The sequence below is a fragment of the Belonocnema kinseyi genome, chromosome 5, assembly GCF_010883055.1.
Source record: "Belonocnema kinseyi isolate 2016_QV_RU_SX_M_011 chromosome 5, B_treatae_v1, whole genome shotgun sequence".
Classification (NCBI taxonomy): domain Eukaryota; kingdom Metazoa; phylum Arthropoda; class Insecta; order Hymenoptera; family Cynipidae; genus Belonocnema; species Belonocnema kinseyi.
Genome location: NC_046661.1, coordinates 111990113 through 112006991, shown reverse-complemented (window position 1 = coordinate 112006991; position 16879 = coordinate 111990113). Strand labels below are relative to the sequence as shown.

The window sequence follows — 16879 nt, the reverse complement described above, 5'->3', positions numbered from 1 at the left end:
AAACTCTCATCGCAAGGGTCTCACTTCGGGCGACTAGACCTACAATCAGGAACCGACGTTGAAAAAAGACCAATTGCGCTACTTTTCCTCTAAAGTGGCGTGACTTTTAGCCCGAAGGCCGGCAACGCTAAACATGTTTTTTTCCAGAGTCCGAGATGCTCTCGTTACGAATTTTCCACGAACTTCCTTTCGAAATAAAGCAAAAGGTCAGATTAATTAACTCAGTTTAGAATCAAATTTAGGAGTTTAAAAATATTTTACTGTTCAAAATGTAAAATGAATTTGATCAACATTGAGAAATAACATGGTTTTTATATTCAAAATTATAGCACGTCTCAGTTAAAAAACAATGGAAATTCAGTTGCGTTCCAAGTTTGGAAAAAGCCAAAATTGATAAAAAGTTGAAACTTTTAAACTCTTCACAATTCTAAAAAAATATATATGTTCAATACAGATTTTTTTTGGATCCACACTACTCAATTAAAAGAAAAAAATGAAATAATTTCTAAATCGAGTGTCCAAAACTTGAAGTTACCCGAAATATTTCTAAAATCCAAATTTATATATTTTTTTTATATATGTTTATAAATTCTCATTTTTGAAAGAATTTGAAATTTAAACTTTCAAAATTGAAAAAGATTTATAAATTTGAAAAAGCTGAAATATCTCAATTTTCAAATATTTCCGTTTTCCAAATTTGAAACCTCAAAATCTTCCCATTGCCAAAAGGCCTTTAAATTTGTAAAATATAAAATGTTGAAGCTTTTATTTCGGAAAGAACTCAATTACTCAATTACCCAATATAAAATGAAGTGTCCCAGAAAAAAAATCCAACTTTGAAAATCTGTATTAGAAAATATCGACATTGGAAAAGTCTATTTTTAAAAATTGCCCTGAATTCGTAAGTAATTTTAAAATTTAGAAAATATCCGATTTCAACTTTCCAAATCTGGAAATTGCATGAAATTAAAAACCGGCGAAAATTTGAAACCGCTTATTGAAATTTACAATAATCGACTTCAAAGAAGACTTACAAAATGTATTGAAATAAATAAAAATACTATCACAGGGACCTAAACTATTATTTTACCAGTTAGGAATTTTTTTCCTCGACAAAATGAACAATACTGTTACTGAACATACGACATCGTTTTTTTTTTATTGTCCGATAATTAACTATGCCCTTCATAAATTCTCACAAGACTCATAATATAAAGAAATGTAATATAATATCAGTATATAAATGTACATCTATTTCACTTAGTTTCGGCCGCTTTAGAAAGGAAGTTGCGCAGTGAAAATGCGAAAGATATGATTAATCAAAAAGCGAAAGTTATGTAAATTCAGTTTTCGCAAAAAGCAGTAAGAAAAGCGAAGTTTACATTTATAAAGCGTTTCATGGTTCAAGTTTCACTCTTTAACCAAAGATATATATCAATTCTTTTTTTGTGCCACTTAAATCCAATGTACAACAAATGTATAAAATGTCAAAGTTAAACAATTTATTAAATGGCACAAAAGACAGAAAAGATTATTTTCTATTTGCACCTTAATTCGTTACATTTAATAATATTTCTGAAACTCTCATACGTATCAAAAGTACAATTTTCCAAAGTTGGCGACTAAACAAAAAAAAAACACTTATTTGAATGAAAATCCAATTTCCTATCTGATCGGACATTTAGGCTTTAAGAATTTTCCTCCAGAGTTGGGTAAAATTTCGTTTTAAATTATACATTTAAAGGCGCTTTTATAAAAAGAGAACAAATAAAAAAAATATTGAAATAGAAATATTCCGAAATCTTTTCACCCAGCTTTGATTCTAGGCCGCCTCGACAATCAAGCGTTATTACTCGCTCAAAAAATAATTATTATCTCCAGTATGAATGTATGCTGAATAATATATATTTATATACTTTAGTATATAATATGTATAGCTTTTCGATCGTCGAAAGCCACAGACATCTGACTAGTTTTACAAGTAATTGCTTTCGAAAATAGTGATCATTTACATTATCACACACCGGTTTCTCTCACTACATTTTACACTAATGTCCCGGGAAAAATAGGACGCCGTCTTTACAGTAACTATACTTTAGATACGTTATTCGTATTATTGGTCGTCGTTTACTCTCTATTGTAAAAATACTGGCCCTCCTTTTTTTATCCTCTTCTCAGTCACGCTGATTTAAAATTTCAAAAACAACTTATTTCCTTCGGAATTTCACATACTGGACTTAGAAGTGGCGCTGCGATCGCCACTAAGAGGCCGTGCATAAATAACGTAATTTATTTGCGAGGGGGGGGGGGGCAATACCACAAAGGTATTTTTTTTTTTTGAAAAATCAATCTTTTTGCAATGTAATATTTTTGGATTGAAATTTTTTTTCGTAGAAATTTCATTTTTTTTTGGTTAAAAATCAATCTGCTTTTATAGATAATGAACCATTTCTTTTAAACATTCGTTTCGTTTTTGGTGGCGAATTCATAATTTTTAGTAGAAAATTCATGTACTTTTTTCAGAATTCTTTTCTTTCCTTTTTGTAGAAAATTAATCCTTTTGGTTGAAAATGCAACCAATATGTTGAAAATTGGACTTTTTGACTTGAAAATTTAAGAATTTGATTGTAATTTTTTTTCTACCGTGATAAAAAAATTTAGTTTGATTAAAAATTTAGCTATTTGCTGAAAAATTTGAAAATTAATTTCTTTTTGTATTAAATTAACTTTTTTGTTGAAAATTCAAATGTTTCGTACAAAATTCAAATTTGTGGACACAAATTTTACAAATCTGGTGGAAAAATGAACTATTTGGTATAAAGGAAAACTACTTTGTTGCAAATTCATTTTTGGTGTTAAAATTAATTATTTTCTTTAAAATTCGTTTAATTTTTAGTTGATCATTTATTATTTTTAGTAGAAAATGCATGTATTTTGTTAAAGATGGTGTGTTTTTTTTAATGGAAAATTAATACTTTTAATCGAAAATTTGACAACTTTATATAAAAGTCATCCTGTTTGATGAAAAATTCGCCGTTTTGCCTTGTAAATTCAATAATTTCATGGATTTTTTTATCTTTATTGACTTAAAAATTTTGTTTGATTAAAACCTTCATTTTTTTATGAGAAATGTCAGGTTAAAAATTAATCTGTTTCGGCTTAAAAACTCAATAAACTGTTCGAAAATTCAATTATTTGGTCGAAAAAGAAACTATCTCTTAAAAATTCATTTCTTTTGTTGAAAATTAATCTGGTTTAGTTTACGATTCAAGCATTTTATTGACAATTCGTTATTGCTGGATAAATTCAACTATTTTTGATTGTTAATTAATATCGTTTTTATTTGAAATATCAACTATTACAGTTTTGGCTGAAGTCATCTTTTTAGTTTCCAAAATAATTTTATTTTTTAAATAAAAATGTAACTATTTGGTTGAAGATTCAACTGATAGTTTGAGAATGCAACTTTTTGCTTGCAAGCTCATATTTTCCGGTTAAAAATTCAACTTTTTCTAAGAAAATTCGTTTTCTTAATTGCAAATGATTTTTTTTCAAATGAAAATTTAACTATTCCATTTTTTGGTCAAAAGTTTATCTTTTCAATTTAAAAAATTCAAACATTTGGTTGCAAATTTTTCGAAAATCCGTCATTCTTGGTTAAAATTTCAATTCTTTTTGAAAATTCGACATTTTAATTTGAAATGTCATCTCTTTTCGCAGAATTTTCATCTTTTTTTTTTTTTTGTTAAAAATGCAATTTTTTGTTGAGAGTAAATCTTTTTTGGATAAAAATTCAATTATTTGGTTAAAAAATCACTCTTTTTGGTTCAATTGAACTGTTTTTGATTTAAAATAAAAATCTTCCATCCAAATCATCTTAGGTTAATCTTGTATCGCCCTAAATAAATGAATGAAATAAATGTATTCATCAAACATAACGTATGATAAGCGAAAGGAGGGTTCACGGACCCTAATAGAGGAGGTTTAGAGTAAAAAAAAAAAAAAAACTTTACGTAATCTATGCAGTTCCCTAGAGGCACTTCGATCGAGCGAGAGTTCAAAATTACAAATTCAAAGTCCAAAAAAGGGAGAACCAAACTAAGTTGAAATAAATTCCCACTCTTGAATAAAAGTAAGTTCCTGTCCGATTCATAGAGAGCAAAAAAGTTTCTTTCGCGAATTCTACTTATAACAATTAAAGCGGTTTGTGCGCTCACAAATCGTGCACATAATACAGATATCAGTCTTTTATCAGTAAAACTATAAGGTAGTTATCAACATTTGCATCTAGTCACTGATTAAAGTTCTCTTTCTCCACTCGGTAAAAAAACCACTGATTACAAATTACGAAATTACAAATTACAATATCTGACGGTAGATAGCTCGAAAAATAATTATCAACTGATCAGTTTCTTCTTTTCTTCTTAGGTGATTGATGATCGATGATTTCTGACTTCTTGGGCTTCCTTCTTAGTTACTGTAAAAACGGTAGCCTCGAGGAAAAATTGAATAATCGATATTATCGATAGGCTCACTCGAGACTTGGGTAACTTGGGGGGGGGGGCGAGATTCGATCCGGGGGTTCTCCTAATTCCAAGGACTTCGTTAAAGTCTTCGGTTTCCACGTACAAAATTCGCGTTGCTCACAACAAAAACAAGGATTCGAAATGGAAAATTGTCCAATTTTAAAACGTGATGCTTCAATTATTAAACACTTTAAATTGAATGTCAAAATTCAAACTTAAATATTGAACTTCTTTTCCCTTGATCTATTACTGAAAACTTTGGATTCTTCAGAATCGAAAGTGCTTCTTTTTAAATTCTAATTGATCTTAATTTTGAAAATTCCATTATCGAATCCGAGAACAAGCTAATCTCAGAAAAATTCCTCACTCTCCTTTTCTTTTCTAACTTTACAACGATTGGAAATTGGATATGGAAAGTAGCGAGAGTCGTGAAGGAATTTTCGAAAATACGCGCACATTCGTAGAGACAAATATCGAACTAAAAAAGAGTTACTTTTATAATACAAGAAGCTTAATAACAACAATTGCTCCATCTCGATTTAAGGAGTTCGTGCACTGGCTTTTTTTTTCGTGGATCACGGTCGTTCGTTCGTGTCTTAAGGGTAGATAAGGTACGTTCCTTAATCCTTATTTTTATAAATATCGAGGAGTTCCTTGCATATCGAATACGCGATAAACGCGCCTCTTTTTGGCGCCAATCAAGGGGTGACGTGATTTAAAGCGCGAGCAAAAATAATTGCAGAGTCCTTCGGGCCTAACCTTTCACCTCCCTTCATTAAGAGGCTGGTTCGTCGTCGGCAAGATTGTGTAGGTCCGAGTAATTCACGATCGCCCGGTGCAGGAATTCGTACTGTGCCTGGAATTAAAAAAAAAATCGGATATTAAATATTATTAAATAGGGCTTAGTTAAATAAATTTGTCTCGCCAGAAAGACTATGTTTCTTTAGATTGCAAATTCTTAGGGTGCCCACTCAAATTTTTTAAAAAATTCTGGACAATTTCCCGGTTTTCCCTGTCAAAAAATACATTTTTTCCGATTGACTGTTAAGCGTTTATAATAATTATTATTCAATACTAATCGCTTTATATGAATTTTGAAAATAATTTAACATTTTAGAACTCCAAAGTAAAATATATAATGTGAATTATTGTAAAATCGATTTCAGACTTCACAGCACTAAATGCTCTAAAAACGGAGGAATACATTATTTTAAACAACATTATTGCAGGTAACATATTCCTAAGATTTCAAGCCGAGATATGTAGGGTTTTGAAAAAATTAATGGAATTTTCAACCAAAAAAGATAGATTTTCAACGAAATAGCTTAATTTACAACCTACACAGATAAATCTTCAACCAAATTATCGCATTTTCGACGAAACAGTTAAAATTTCCACCAAAAACGTGATTTAAAAAAAAAAATGGTTGAATTTTCAACAAAATGATAACACTTTCAACTGAACGATAGATTTTTGAACCAAAAATACAATAGTCGACTTATAAACAAAAAAAACTTTGTACCATAAAGATAATTTTTTAAGAAAGTCCTAGAATTTAAGAAAAGAGAATGAAACTTTCAACCAAATAACATTACACTTTTCAATTAAACAGAAATAACTCTTAACCATAAGGAATGTGTCAACTAAACGAGACTTATCTACCAAAAGATGCAATTTTCAATCAAAAAGGACGAATTTTTTATCCAAAAAGACTAATGTTCAACAACAAATTTGGATTAAAAAAAAAAAACAAAAAACGAATTTCCAACAAAATATATACAATTTCAACCAAATATAATGAATAAAAAGAAATCATTTTCAACCAAAAAAATTCACCAACAAAATTTAATATTGAAGCAAATAGTAGAATTTTGAACTAATTAGACTAATTCTGAACCAAAAATATAATAGCAGACTTTTCAATCAAGAAGGATTCATTTTCAATCGAAAAATAAGTAAAAGGATAAATTTTCCATCCGAAAGGATCAATTTTCTATCCAAAAATATGAATCTTAAACAAAATAGTTGAATTTTTGACCCGAAGCAAAAATATAACAGCAGACACTGAAAATAAATTGAATGTTCAATACAAAAATTTAATTTTGAATAAAAATAGTAGAATTGTTAACTAATTAGTGAATTATCAATCAAAAATATAACAGCAGAATTTTAAATTAAGAAGTATTTATTTTCAACCAAAGAAGACAACTTTACACGGAGAGAAATTTTAAGAGATTCATTCATGGAACTGCTCCTTGAACTTATTATAACTTTTGCGCAAGAACATCAAGGAGTAGTTACGTGAATTAATATCTTGAAATTTCTCTTCGGGTAGTAGCAAAAAATAAATTGTCCATCCAAAAATATAATAGTAGACTTTTAAATTAAAAGGAATTAACTTTCAAGAAAAAATATGAGTTTTTAACAATATAGTAGTTGCATTAAAAAAAAATTAATTTCCAACCAAATAGAGACAATTTTTAAACAAATTAGATGAATTCTGAACCAAAAATATAATACTAGACTTCTCAATGAAAAAGGATTTGCTTTCGACTAAAAAATCAATATATTTTTTAATAAAAGTCATCATCAAGATTCCGGATTTTCGACAACTTTCGGTTAAATTAGCCTTTTACACCGAAAATGTATTTTTAGTTTAAAAAACATAGATTTAAAAAATGTAATTTTTTAAACAATTTTACAGTTTTATATCGAAAATTGGCATTAAAAAAATCATCAATTTATTAAATATTTGAATTTATTAAATAAGGGCTATATATAATATTCTATAATATTATTTTTGAATTATAATATTGTATGTTAGCATTTTTCATCGGAAATAGCTTATTTTAAAGAAAATAAAACATTTGAATTAAAAAATTAAACTTACAGTTTCGCATTTTTTTCTCTCGCATTTATGACGAAACAGTTGAAATTTCGAACAAAAACGTGATTTGAAAAAATCTTTGAATTTTCAACAAAATAATAACATTTTCAATTGAATAAGTAGTTTTTGAAATAAAAAATAAAATAGTACAACATCTGAATTTATAAAATAAGGGCGATATATAATATTATATTTGATTTATGTATGTAGCGTTTTGCACCGGAAATCGCTTTTTTTAAACAAAATAAAACATTTGAATTTAAAAATTAAACTTACAGTTTTAACAATTTTCTGAAATGCTATGTTAGTAATTTACTTGGAGATTTATTGGTATTTTTAATCAGGAATTATTAGTTTTTAAAGAATATTTACGATTTTTCAACAACTTGAAGTTATTTAATTGTGCTTCGCCTGAAATACGTATTTTTTGTTGTTAATCATTAGATTTAATTCCAATGGTATTTACTCTAAATAATAAATTTAAAAGCTTGAACAATTTCGGATTGTATTCTTTTATTTTGTCAGAAACGGAAATTTTTATTAGAAAATCGTTAGATTTCAAAGAAGATTCATAAGTTTTGAACCATTTAAGTTTAGGTAGCTGTTTTGCATAGATAATTGGCATTTCCAAAGAAAAATTATTATAATGTAAACACGCCGTGTATTTTGCACAAAATTTGGATGGTTTGATTTCATATTAACATTGCAAGAACTTGAGCAATCAACGAAAAACTTTGATGGTATCATTTACGACATGTGAAGCCATGATATTGTTCTCTCTCTCTCTCTCTCTGATTCTCAACTGAACAATAAAAAAATAAAACATAAAAAAAGTAGATATTGAGATAGAAGAAAAAAATTCTCGATCCTAAATAAAAATAAAAAAAAAACGGTTTCCCGGTCCACTAGACATCCTGATAGTTCCCTGAAAGAGGGCCTAAAAATGACAATATAATTATGCCAAAATTGGTAAATAATAAAATGGAAAAACTTACAAAAGACCCGATCATTCCATGCCTCTGCGACCGGAGTTTTTTTACCGTGGTAAATATGTCTATTCGCTTTTCTGTTCTGAGTTGTTGAACTAATATGCTAAGGGCTACAAACATGGAACTCCTATCTGAGCCACAACTGCAATGCACGACCAGTGGCCCAGTATTTTCAGCGCCATTCAAAAAGGTCTGATCGACGAGCTCAATGACGCCTCGAGTCACTTCAGGAACTTCGCCTTCGACTGTAGGCCATCCGTGATACTGATACTGTGTCACGACGATATTCTCGTCGACTTTTGTATTCGAAACGCAGAACTCTCGCCTTGTGTAATAGGGACAGCTCTCGCTTTGAATATATCGCACCCTTATGTGATCGTACATCGTCTCGTCATCTGGCCAGTATCGAGGACATTTTCTCGATCCCTCGTTCAACTGAAATGAAAAAAGGAACAGATATTATTATTATTGTTATTATTATTATTATTATTATTATTATTATTATTATTATTATTGTAGACCTCAAACAGGATGGCCGTTTTAATCCAAGAAAACAAATTTCCGGTCATTTTTTGGTTCGCAAACATTTTTCATAGTCAATAAATCTTTAACATCGATCTCTAAAGCCAAACATTTTTCCCATTTGAAGTAATAAAAATTGCGGTGCAAGTTAAAGCACTAAAAGTCAAACTCTTGAATTCCAAACTTCTAAAATTCAAGTTTAAAAGTTTTTTATTTAAAAAATGTTGCATTCAAATGCTCGATAATTCTATACGTATAAAATAGAAGCTACTAACACTTTTCAAATGACTAATTTTAAATTAAATGCAGTTCAAGTACCAAATTAATTTTTTTAAACTTTGATCAATTAAAATGAAAAGCTCAATTATTTTTATTTTGTATAATAAAAAATCCTTAAAATGGTTCAAAATTTTATTTAAAAATCTTGAAATATTTACATGTTGTTTCACATTTTTTCAAATTTTAAATTTTTAAACAATTTTTTTCAGAACTTCTAAGCATCTTTTAAAATGATTCGAAATTTTCCTAAGAGTTTTAAAAACAATTTCTTTGAAATCCTGCCAAATTAAGTTTTCCTGAAAATCTTCCTCATTAATTTTTGATAACTTTGTCAATCTTTCTACATTGAAACAAAATATTATCTTAAAATTAATTTTTCGAAATACAAAATCATTTTCAATTTTCCTAGTAAATCTTTGTTGTTCTTCTAAAGCCTTTCAAAATTCTTAAAAAGCTTCTAAATTTTTTGTTCTAAATCTGCCAAAAAACTATAATATTTGGTTTCAAATTAGGTCGTGGACTATTTGCACCGCAATTTTGGTAAGAAAAGACGGATTTTGTCCTTACACGTAGACACTTCGTTTACATTATTCGAAATCATTTCAAATTTTAAACTGATTTGTTGAAAACTTCTAAATATTACTTCAAGCTACTCGAATTTTTTCTAAGAATTATAGGTGACCAATACATCAAAATTCAATAATTTGACTTTTAATAAAGACACTTTTAATTGAAAATTAGAATTTTAACGTTTAAAGTTTAGTTTTTTGTTTATTTAATTTATAATTACGGATTTTAAACGAACAGTCAGATATTTATAAATATGAAGAAATTTCTCTTATTTCTAATTAAAAAAATTTCAAATTGAGTGGTTTCAAAATGGAATATTTTAGACTGAAATAATATTTGAAATTTAATAAAAGCCTTTAATTATGAATATATTATTTTAAAGATATATTTTTATTGAAAATAGTTTATAAAGCTTTAATCGGGCTTTTATTGTTTACCTAATAAGACTTAACAATTGAAACAATTTCATTTTTAACGTTAAAATCTATATATTGATCAACCAAAAATGTTTGTAGAAAAATCTTCGATTTTAAAAGCCTCTAATTGTTAGTTGCAAAAGTCCTTAAAACTACATTTTTAAATTCTTTAAAGTAAAATGTACCGTTAAAATTTAAAATGGAAAATTTTTCAAGTCGAAGATTTTCGATTTACGCATTCTAAACTGAATGATACAATAATTGAAGAAGATAACAATTTAACTAATTATTTAAAAACGGTTGAAATCTAAGATAGACAGACTTTTTTCTTCAAAAAATTTGGAAAATTCCCGGTCGAAAAATAAATTCAATGTCATTTCTTGGTTTTTCCCAGCCATTTCTCGGTTTTCCAGGCTTCCCGATCCAGCGGCAACGCTGTCAAATCCCCCATGGGATAAAATATAGAGAACAAAGGGTACTTTTTGTCATGCTCATAGGGTACTTTTTTCACGCACAAAGGGTAAGATATTCAGTATAAAATCATAAGATTTCAAACTAATTCAAATTGAAGTTCCATTGATTTCAGTAAAAATTTGAACGATTAAATTCATAAAATAATTTGCTTTGTAGTTAATTATGCTTTCAATTTGCAATTATTAGAATTTCAAAATATTTAAATGTTTAAAATCGATTTAAATTAAGGCTTTCATTTGAAAATTGTACAAATGTCAAGTTCAATTTGAAAACACAAATATTGAACGTAAATCTCTCAAATTATTTAAATTAGAACGATTTCAAGCAATAGAAAATTTTGTCAGCATTTTTCAGTAAAAAAATTTAGAACCTCAAAACATAATTGATAAATGTAAGTTAATATTACGGTTTTCGACCAAGATTGTAGTAATAAAACTAAGGTAGGTTTTTAAAAACCCATTCGATATCAAATTATAGAATAGTCTTACTATAGATGTAACTAAAACAATGGAGATGTGTATATAATTTTAGCTCTTACAAGCTAACATTACAAACATACAGAACATTAATTAAATTTCTTGTTATAAAATTGTCAAGATTTGTGAATTATGAATATTTTATATTATTCTATAATTTTATATCCAATGGGGTTTTAATTTTAGTTTTAAATAACTATTTATTATAAAACGAAATACATGACCAAAATAGCCAAAAAACCTTATATCATTTTATTATGATAATTTATAAAGCTGCAATTTAAAATTTACGAGTTTTTATTGAATTAATGGATATTAGTAATAAAAGGATTGCATAAAGTTCTAAATCATTATCTTTTGCAAAAGATGTCGACAAAATGAACAGGAAATTTTTTGCTTTACCAAACTAATTTCACATTTCCAGTTCATTCAAAAAAAAGTGTTATGCTTGTCATTTGCAGGTTCTGTTGTAAACCCTTGGAGTTTGTTTTTTACTCAGACATTAGTAGAATATAAAAAAAAATACTTACATCCGAAAGCATGACGATTGTAGAGATACAATGTTCCGAAATCATTCTCCAAAAATCTGCGATTGTCAACTCCGTAGGATCTTGCGTAATAATAAAAGATTCAGAATTATCATAACTTTCAACAAACGATGCATTGATATACGTAGAGTGTTCTCTCCCAGGTACAGGCGTCAAAATGACCCGATTTCTATCATAAGGTATCACGGACTCATCCCTATTTTTACTCTTATTCTCCTCGGCTCCACCAACCGAGAAAGACTTTCTGTCTTCCAAGACCGCAAGGATTTTCTGCAGGAAAAAGAGACCCTTCAAGTAAAAAACAGGTTACATAGATTCTAACAAGAAATAAATATACGGTTGCACTTGCAGGTAGCTTTAACCCTAAAAAATGCAGGGTTGCTACAAAATTCCTGTTTTAAAATTTCATGACTTGTCCAGGTTTTTCCAAGTATACTTAAAAAAAAAAAACCAAGTCTACATTTCAAAAATGCCAGTCAATTCTATTCAACTTTAATCATTCTTATAGTCACAGGCTAATTAGCCAACAATTTATTGTACATATATTCTCATCCATTAATATGAATTTTTTTAATTCTGAAATTATAATCATGTTATAAGGGACTTTTAAAAAATGACTGAATTCCAAATAATTCTAATTAATATTATTATTGAGTTTTAAGCCAAAAAGATGAATTTTCTACAAAACAGTTAAATTTTCACCCAAAAAAGATGACTTTTTCAAAAACTAGTTGAATTTTCAACAAAATAGTTACATTTTTAACGAAATAGTTCAATTTTAATTAATTAATTATATTGATTTTAATTAAATGGTCAAATTTTTAAACAAAACAGATATATTTATAGTTAAGTTAATTTTCGAACAAAAAAAGTCTGTTTAACAAAATAGTTAAGTAATTAACCATGAAAGATTTTTCAGTTAAAATAGAGAAAAAAAAGACTGAACCAAATTCTTTATTTTTAAGGCAAAAACGCAAATTCTTTATAATAAAATGGAATTCTCCAACTAGAAATATGAATTTTAATCAAAAAGTTAAATGACAAATAAATAGTTCAATTGAGCCTCCCGCGATAAAAACGGGACACGCTCGAAATGCCTTGGTTTCAGCTGGCCTCTTGGTTATTTTCGTTCTTGATTTTTTCAAGTCGGATTTTCAATTTTTTTCAAGCATCTCTTAATTAAAAGAAATTGAAAATCCGACTTGATAAAATGAAGAACGAGAATAACCAAGAGACCAACTGAAACCAAGGCATTTCGAGCGTGTCCTGTTTTGATCGCGGTAGGCTCAATTGTATATTAAAACAATCGAATGTTCAACACAAAAAGACGAATTCTCAACAAATCATTCGAATTTTTGGCTAAAGAAGATAACTTTTTTAAATTTCATTTTTAATCAAAGAGTTAAATTTTCAACCTGGAAAGATGAATTTTTAACTAAATGGATCAAATTCTTAGTAAAAAGGATACAGTTCGAGATGAAAAAATAAATTTACAAAAAAATTTTCAACAAAATAGTTAAATTTCCAAACATAAAGATAACATTTTAAATTAAAATTATGAATTTTTAACAACATAGATCAAATTTAGTCAAGCAGTGGAATTTTCAACAACAAAATTAATTATCGACAAAAAATGTAATAATTGATATTTCAACCAATACCTTTTTTTTTTAAATCGAAAACAGTTGAATTCATCCAAAAAGACGAATTTTCAGCAAAATAGTTGATTTTTCAGACAAGAAAGAAAAAAAAAGTTAACTAAATTGTAGATTTTTCAACCTACAAATATGTATCTTCAACCAAATAGGTCAACCTTCCACTAAAATATACCTTTTTAACGAAATACTTGAATTTTCAAATAAAAAATATGTATTTTCAACCTTGAATCATCAACTAAAACAGATTATTTTGTAACGAAGCAGTTGCATTTTTAACCAATAAAGATGACATTTGAACTGAAAGAGATGAATTTTCAAACCAAAGACGAATTTTCTACAAAAGAAGTGAATATTCTACTATTATAATAGAATGTTTAACCCAAAAAGACGAACTCTCAATAAAATGAATGAACTTTTAAACCAAAAAGATTAATTTTCTACAAAACATTTGAATTTTTAACTTAAAAAAAAAAAACATAATTTTTTAACCAAAAATTTGACGTTTCAATCTACGAAGATAAACTTTCAACTAAATGGTTTAAACTTCAAATAAAAAGGATGAATTTTCACTGAAAACCATTAATTTTCAACTCCAAAAAAGCAATGTCAACTATTAGTTAAATTTTCAATCAATAAAATAAAGTTTTCACAAAGTAGTTCAACTTTCGAGCAAAAAACATGACTTAGAAAATAGTTTAACATTCATCAAAATAATTAAATTTTCAATCAAATAGTCGAATTTTTAATTAAAAATAATTGCCTTTCAATCAAACACGAAAAAGTTTCTTGCAAACGTTGAAAAGAGGAATTCTTTAAAAAAGGGTGGGTGCAATTTATAAGAAATTCCCTGTTATATCCTGAATTCCCAGGTCTTGTATCAACCCTAAAATTGTAATAAATAGAAAAAATAAATAAAAACAGCTTACATCATAATCCTCCTCCATTCGACACTTCTCCTTCCCATTTTCTCTCTGCCGGAGTCTCTCAATCGCCGCTTTCATCATTGACGCCTGGATCTCCGTGTCTCCAAATTGGCCCATTTCCATCAGGGCTCTATAGATAAATATATACTGCTTGAGCGACTGCACGAGGAAGTTCCTCTGATGCCTCAAATCGCAAACAGTATTGAAAATAGAGACTTGTCCCTCCTCAGCAAGCTGCTGCAGAAGAGAATCCAAAGCGACCAGAGTCCCCGTTCTCCCAACTCCGGCACTGCAGTGGACCAAAATCGGTCCCTTTTCCAGCGAATAGGCCTCGTTCACCCTCTTGACAAATTTTAGAATTGCGTGCGGATGCTCTGGGGCCATAAAGTCCTTCCAAACGAGGAAATGATACTGAACAATCGTCCTTGATTCTCTCTCCCCAGTTCTCGACATCTTCAATTCCCTGACAACGTAATCTGAAAACGGTCTCTCCCTCACATGCTCGACTGTAATGTCGCCAAAGTTTTTTGTTTCACCTTTATCCGGCCAATATTTGGCACACTTTGTTTTTGAATATTCCTCCAAATTCGTCAGCATCAGAACCAATTCGAGATGCTGTTCCCAGATCATGCGCCAGTAATCGCAAACTGTATTCTCCATGGGGCCTTGGGCGCAAATAAATTTCTTGCGCTCTTTGTAACCGAGGACGAAGTTTGCATTGATGTAGTCGGAGCCGAGAATTCCGTCGATTTGGGTGAGACGAACTCGGGTTTGGTCGTAGCATTTGATGTCGGGGTAACGATTTTTGTAGAGGTTTTCGCGAAGTTCGGAGGCTCGGGTTGTTCGGTCGGTGAATTTGTCAGGGAGGAGTTCAAATTCGTGTTGGAATCCGTAATCGGAGTTCCGGTGACGGTCGACGTACGATTGGAAGAGGTCTGTTTTTGGGATTGGTGGCATGTCTGGTGGACTGGCTGCGACAAGCTGATGACGACCTCTTAGGCTTCTGCAAAGATGTCTGTCAGATTGAAAGGTCGATTAGAAATTTTGAAGCAATTACTGCTCTCTTACGTTTTTCAATGCCCGGTTTCTTCACCTTTAAATACTTCAAATACTGAATTTGTCATTTGTCATTTAAATTGAAATAAAAACATTCTTTATTTCCGTAAATTGAAAAACTCAAACAATGGTAATATTGATTTATGTAACATAATTAGAAGCTGAAGGGATAGGTGAATGTATAATGACAGGCCTCGTATGTTGTGTAGCTACGATAGCGCCACCAATTTGGAACTGATGCGAAAAACTTTAGAATTTGAATTCAATATTAACAAGAATTTTATAGTAAATAATTAATTTTGGACCTCAGTATAATATTTTTGATTAAAATGAATTAATATTCACTCCTCTTTTTCATTACATTACTCTAATAGCTTTTACATACCCGATAATTCGCATGTCAGATGGCGCTGCTATCAAATTAAAAGTTTAAATACCCTACATGCGTATTAAAAATGACTTCAATTTTTATTTAACGTGTTATTTTTTAGTCTATAAATGATCGAAATTCCTATTTATTTATAGCAGCCTCACAGTATTTTCCGCTTTCTCGTTTCTCTAATTAAATGCTAACTGAATTAATAGAACTCCATAAGAAAATCTAACTTTGTTGATTGAAAGTTGAAATTGGAAAATTGAATTGTTAAAGACTCAGGAATTTTGTTTAAAATTAATCCGTCTAGTTAAATTCATCTATTTCATAATTTAGATTCAAATCTTTTTGGTTGAAATATTAACAATTAGATTTTTCGTTGAAAATCCATCTTGTTGGACTAAAAATTCAACTCCCTGGTTAGGAAATGAACTATTGCCTTAAAATTTGTTTGAAGAATCATAATTTTAGTTTAAAACTTCTTTTTTTTTTTTTGTCAAAAATGATTATTTTTTAAATGAAAATTTGACTTTTTTAAATTAAACTGATTGGTTGTAAATGAACTTTTTTGTTGAAAATTCATATTATCGAGTTCAAAATTTAAATGTGTTACAGAAAATCCGGTTTTTTGGCTTGAAAATTTCACAATTTGGTACAAAAATTGAACTATATTGTGCAAAAGTAAACTGTTTTGTAGAAATAATTTTTTTGTTTGTTTAAAATTAATTCTACGCCATAAAAATTTAACTACATCATTTTTGGTTAAAAATTGATCTTTTTAGTTTACAAATTTGAGAAACAAAAAAAATTTAATTTGTTGAAAATGCGTATTTTTTGGAAGAACGTTTAATTCTTCGGTTAAAAATATACGCATTTTGTCGAAAAATCCTCTTTCTTGTAGAAGATTATATTTGGTGAAAAATATATGTAGTTTGTTAAAAAAATCGTTTTTTTATGGTAGAAAATTAATCTCATTGGTTGAAAATTCAATTATTTAGTAAAATATATATAGCTGTTTTAGTCATTGATTCACGCATTTCGTTGAAAGTTCGTATTTTTTCAGGTATATTGAAATATTTTATATTTAAGGGCATGTGACACAGCTAAATACCTATATTACCGACCACAGTTTTTCAGTTCACTGAATGTTTTTTTGAACCTAAGAACTTTTTTTGTAAATAA

The 16879-nt window shown here is 28.7% G+C and overlaps 1 protein-coding gene across 1 annotated transcript in view; it reads right to left on the bottom strand.

The window, feature by feature from the left end:
* Positions 1 to 3764: 3764 nt before the first annotated feature.
* The window catches only part of LOC117172784 (tyrosine-protein phosphatase 69D), a 52771-nt gene continuing 39656 nt past the window's right edge, over positions 3765 to 16879 (bottom strand). The window contains exons 8-11 of the mRNA XM_033360995.1: positions 14272 to 15283; positions 11670 to 11957; positions 8409 to 8837; positions 3765 to 5382 (exon numbers count right to left, since the gene is read on the bottom strand). Of these exons, the coding sequence (XP_033216886.1) occupies positions 5302 to 5382; positions 8409 to 8837; positions 11670 to 11957; positions 14272 to 15283 (1810 nt within the window). The 3' untranslated portion in view covers positions 3765 to 5301. The remainder of the gene's footprint in view (positions 5383 to 8408; positions 8838 to 11669; positions 11958 to 14271; positions 15284 to 16879) is intronic.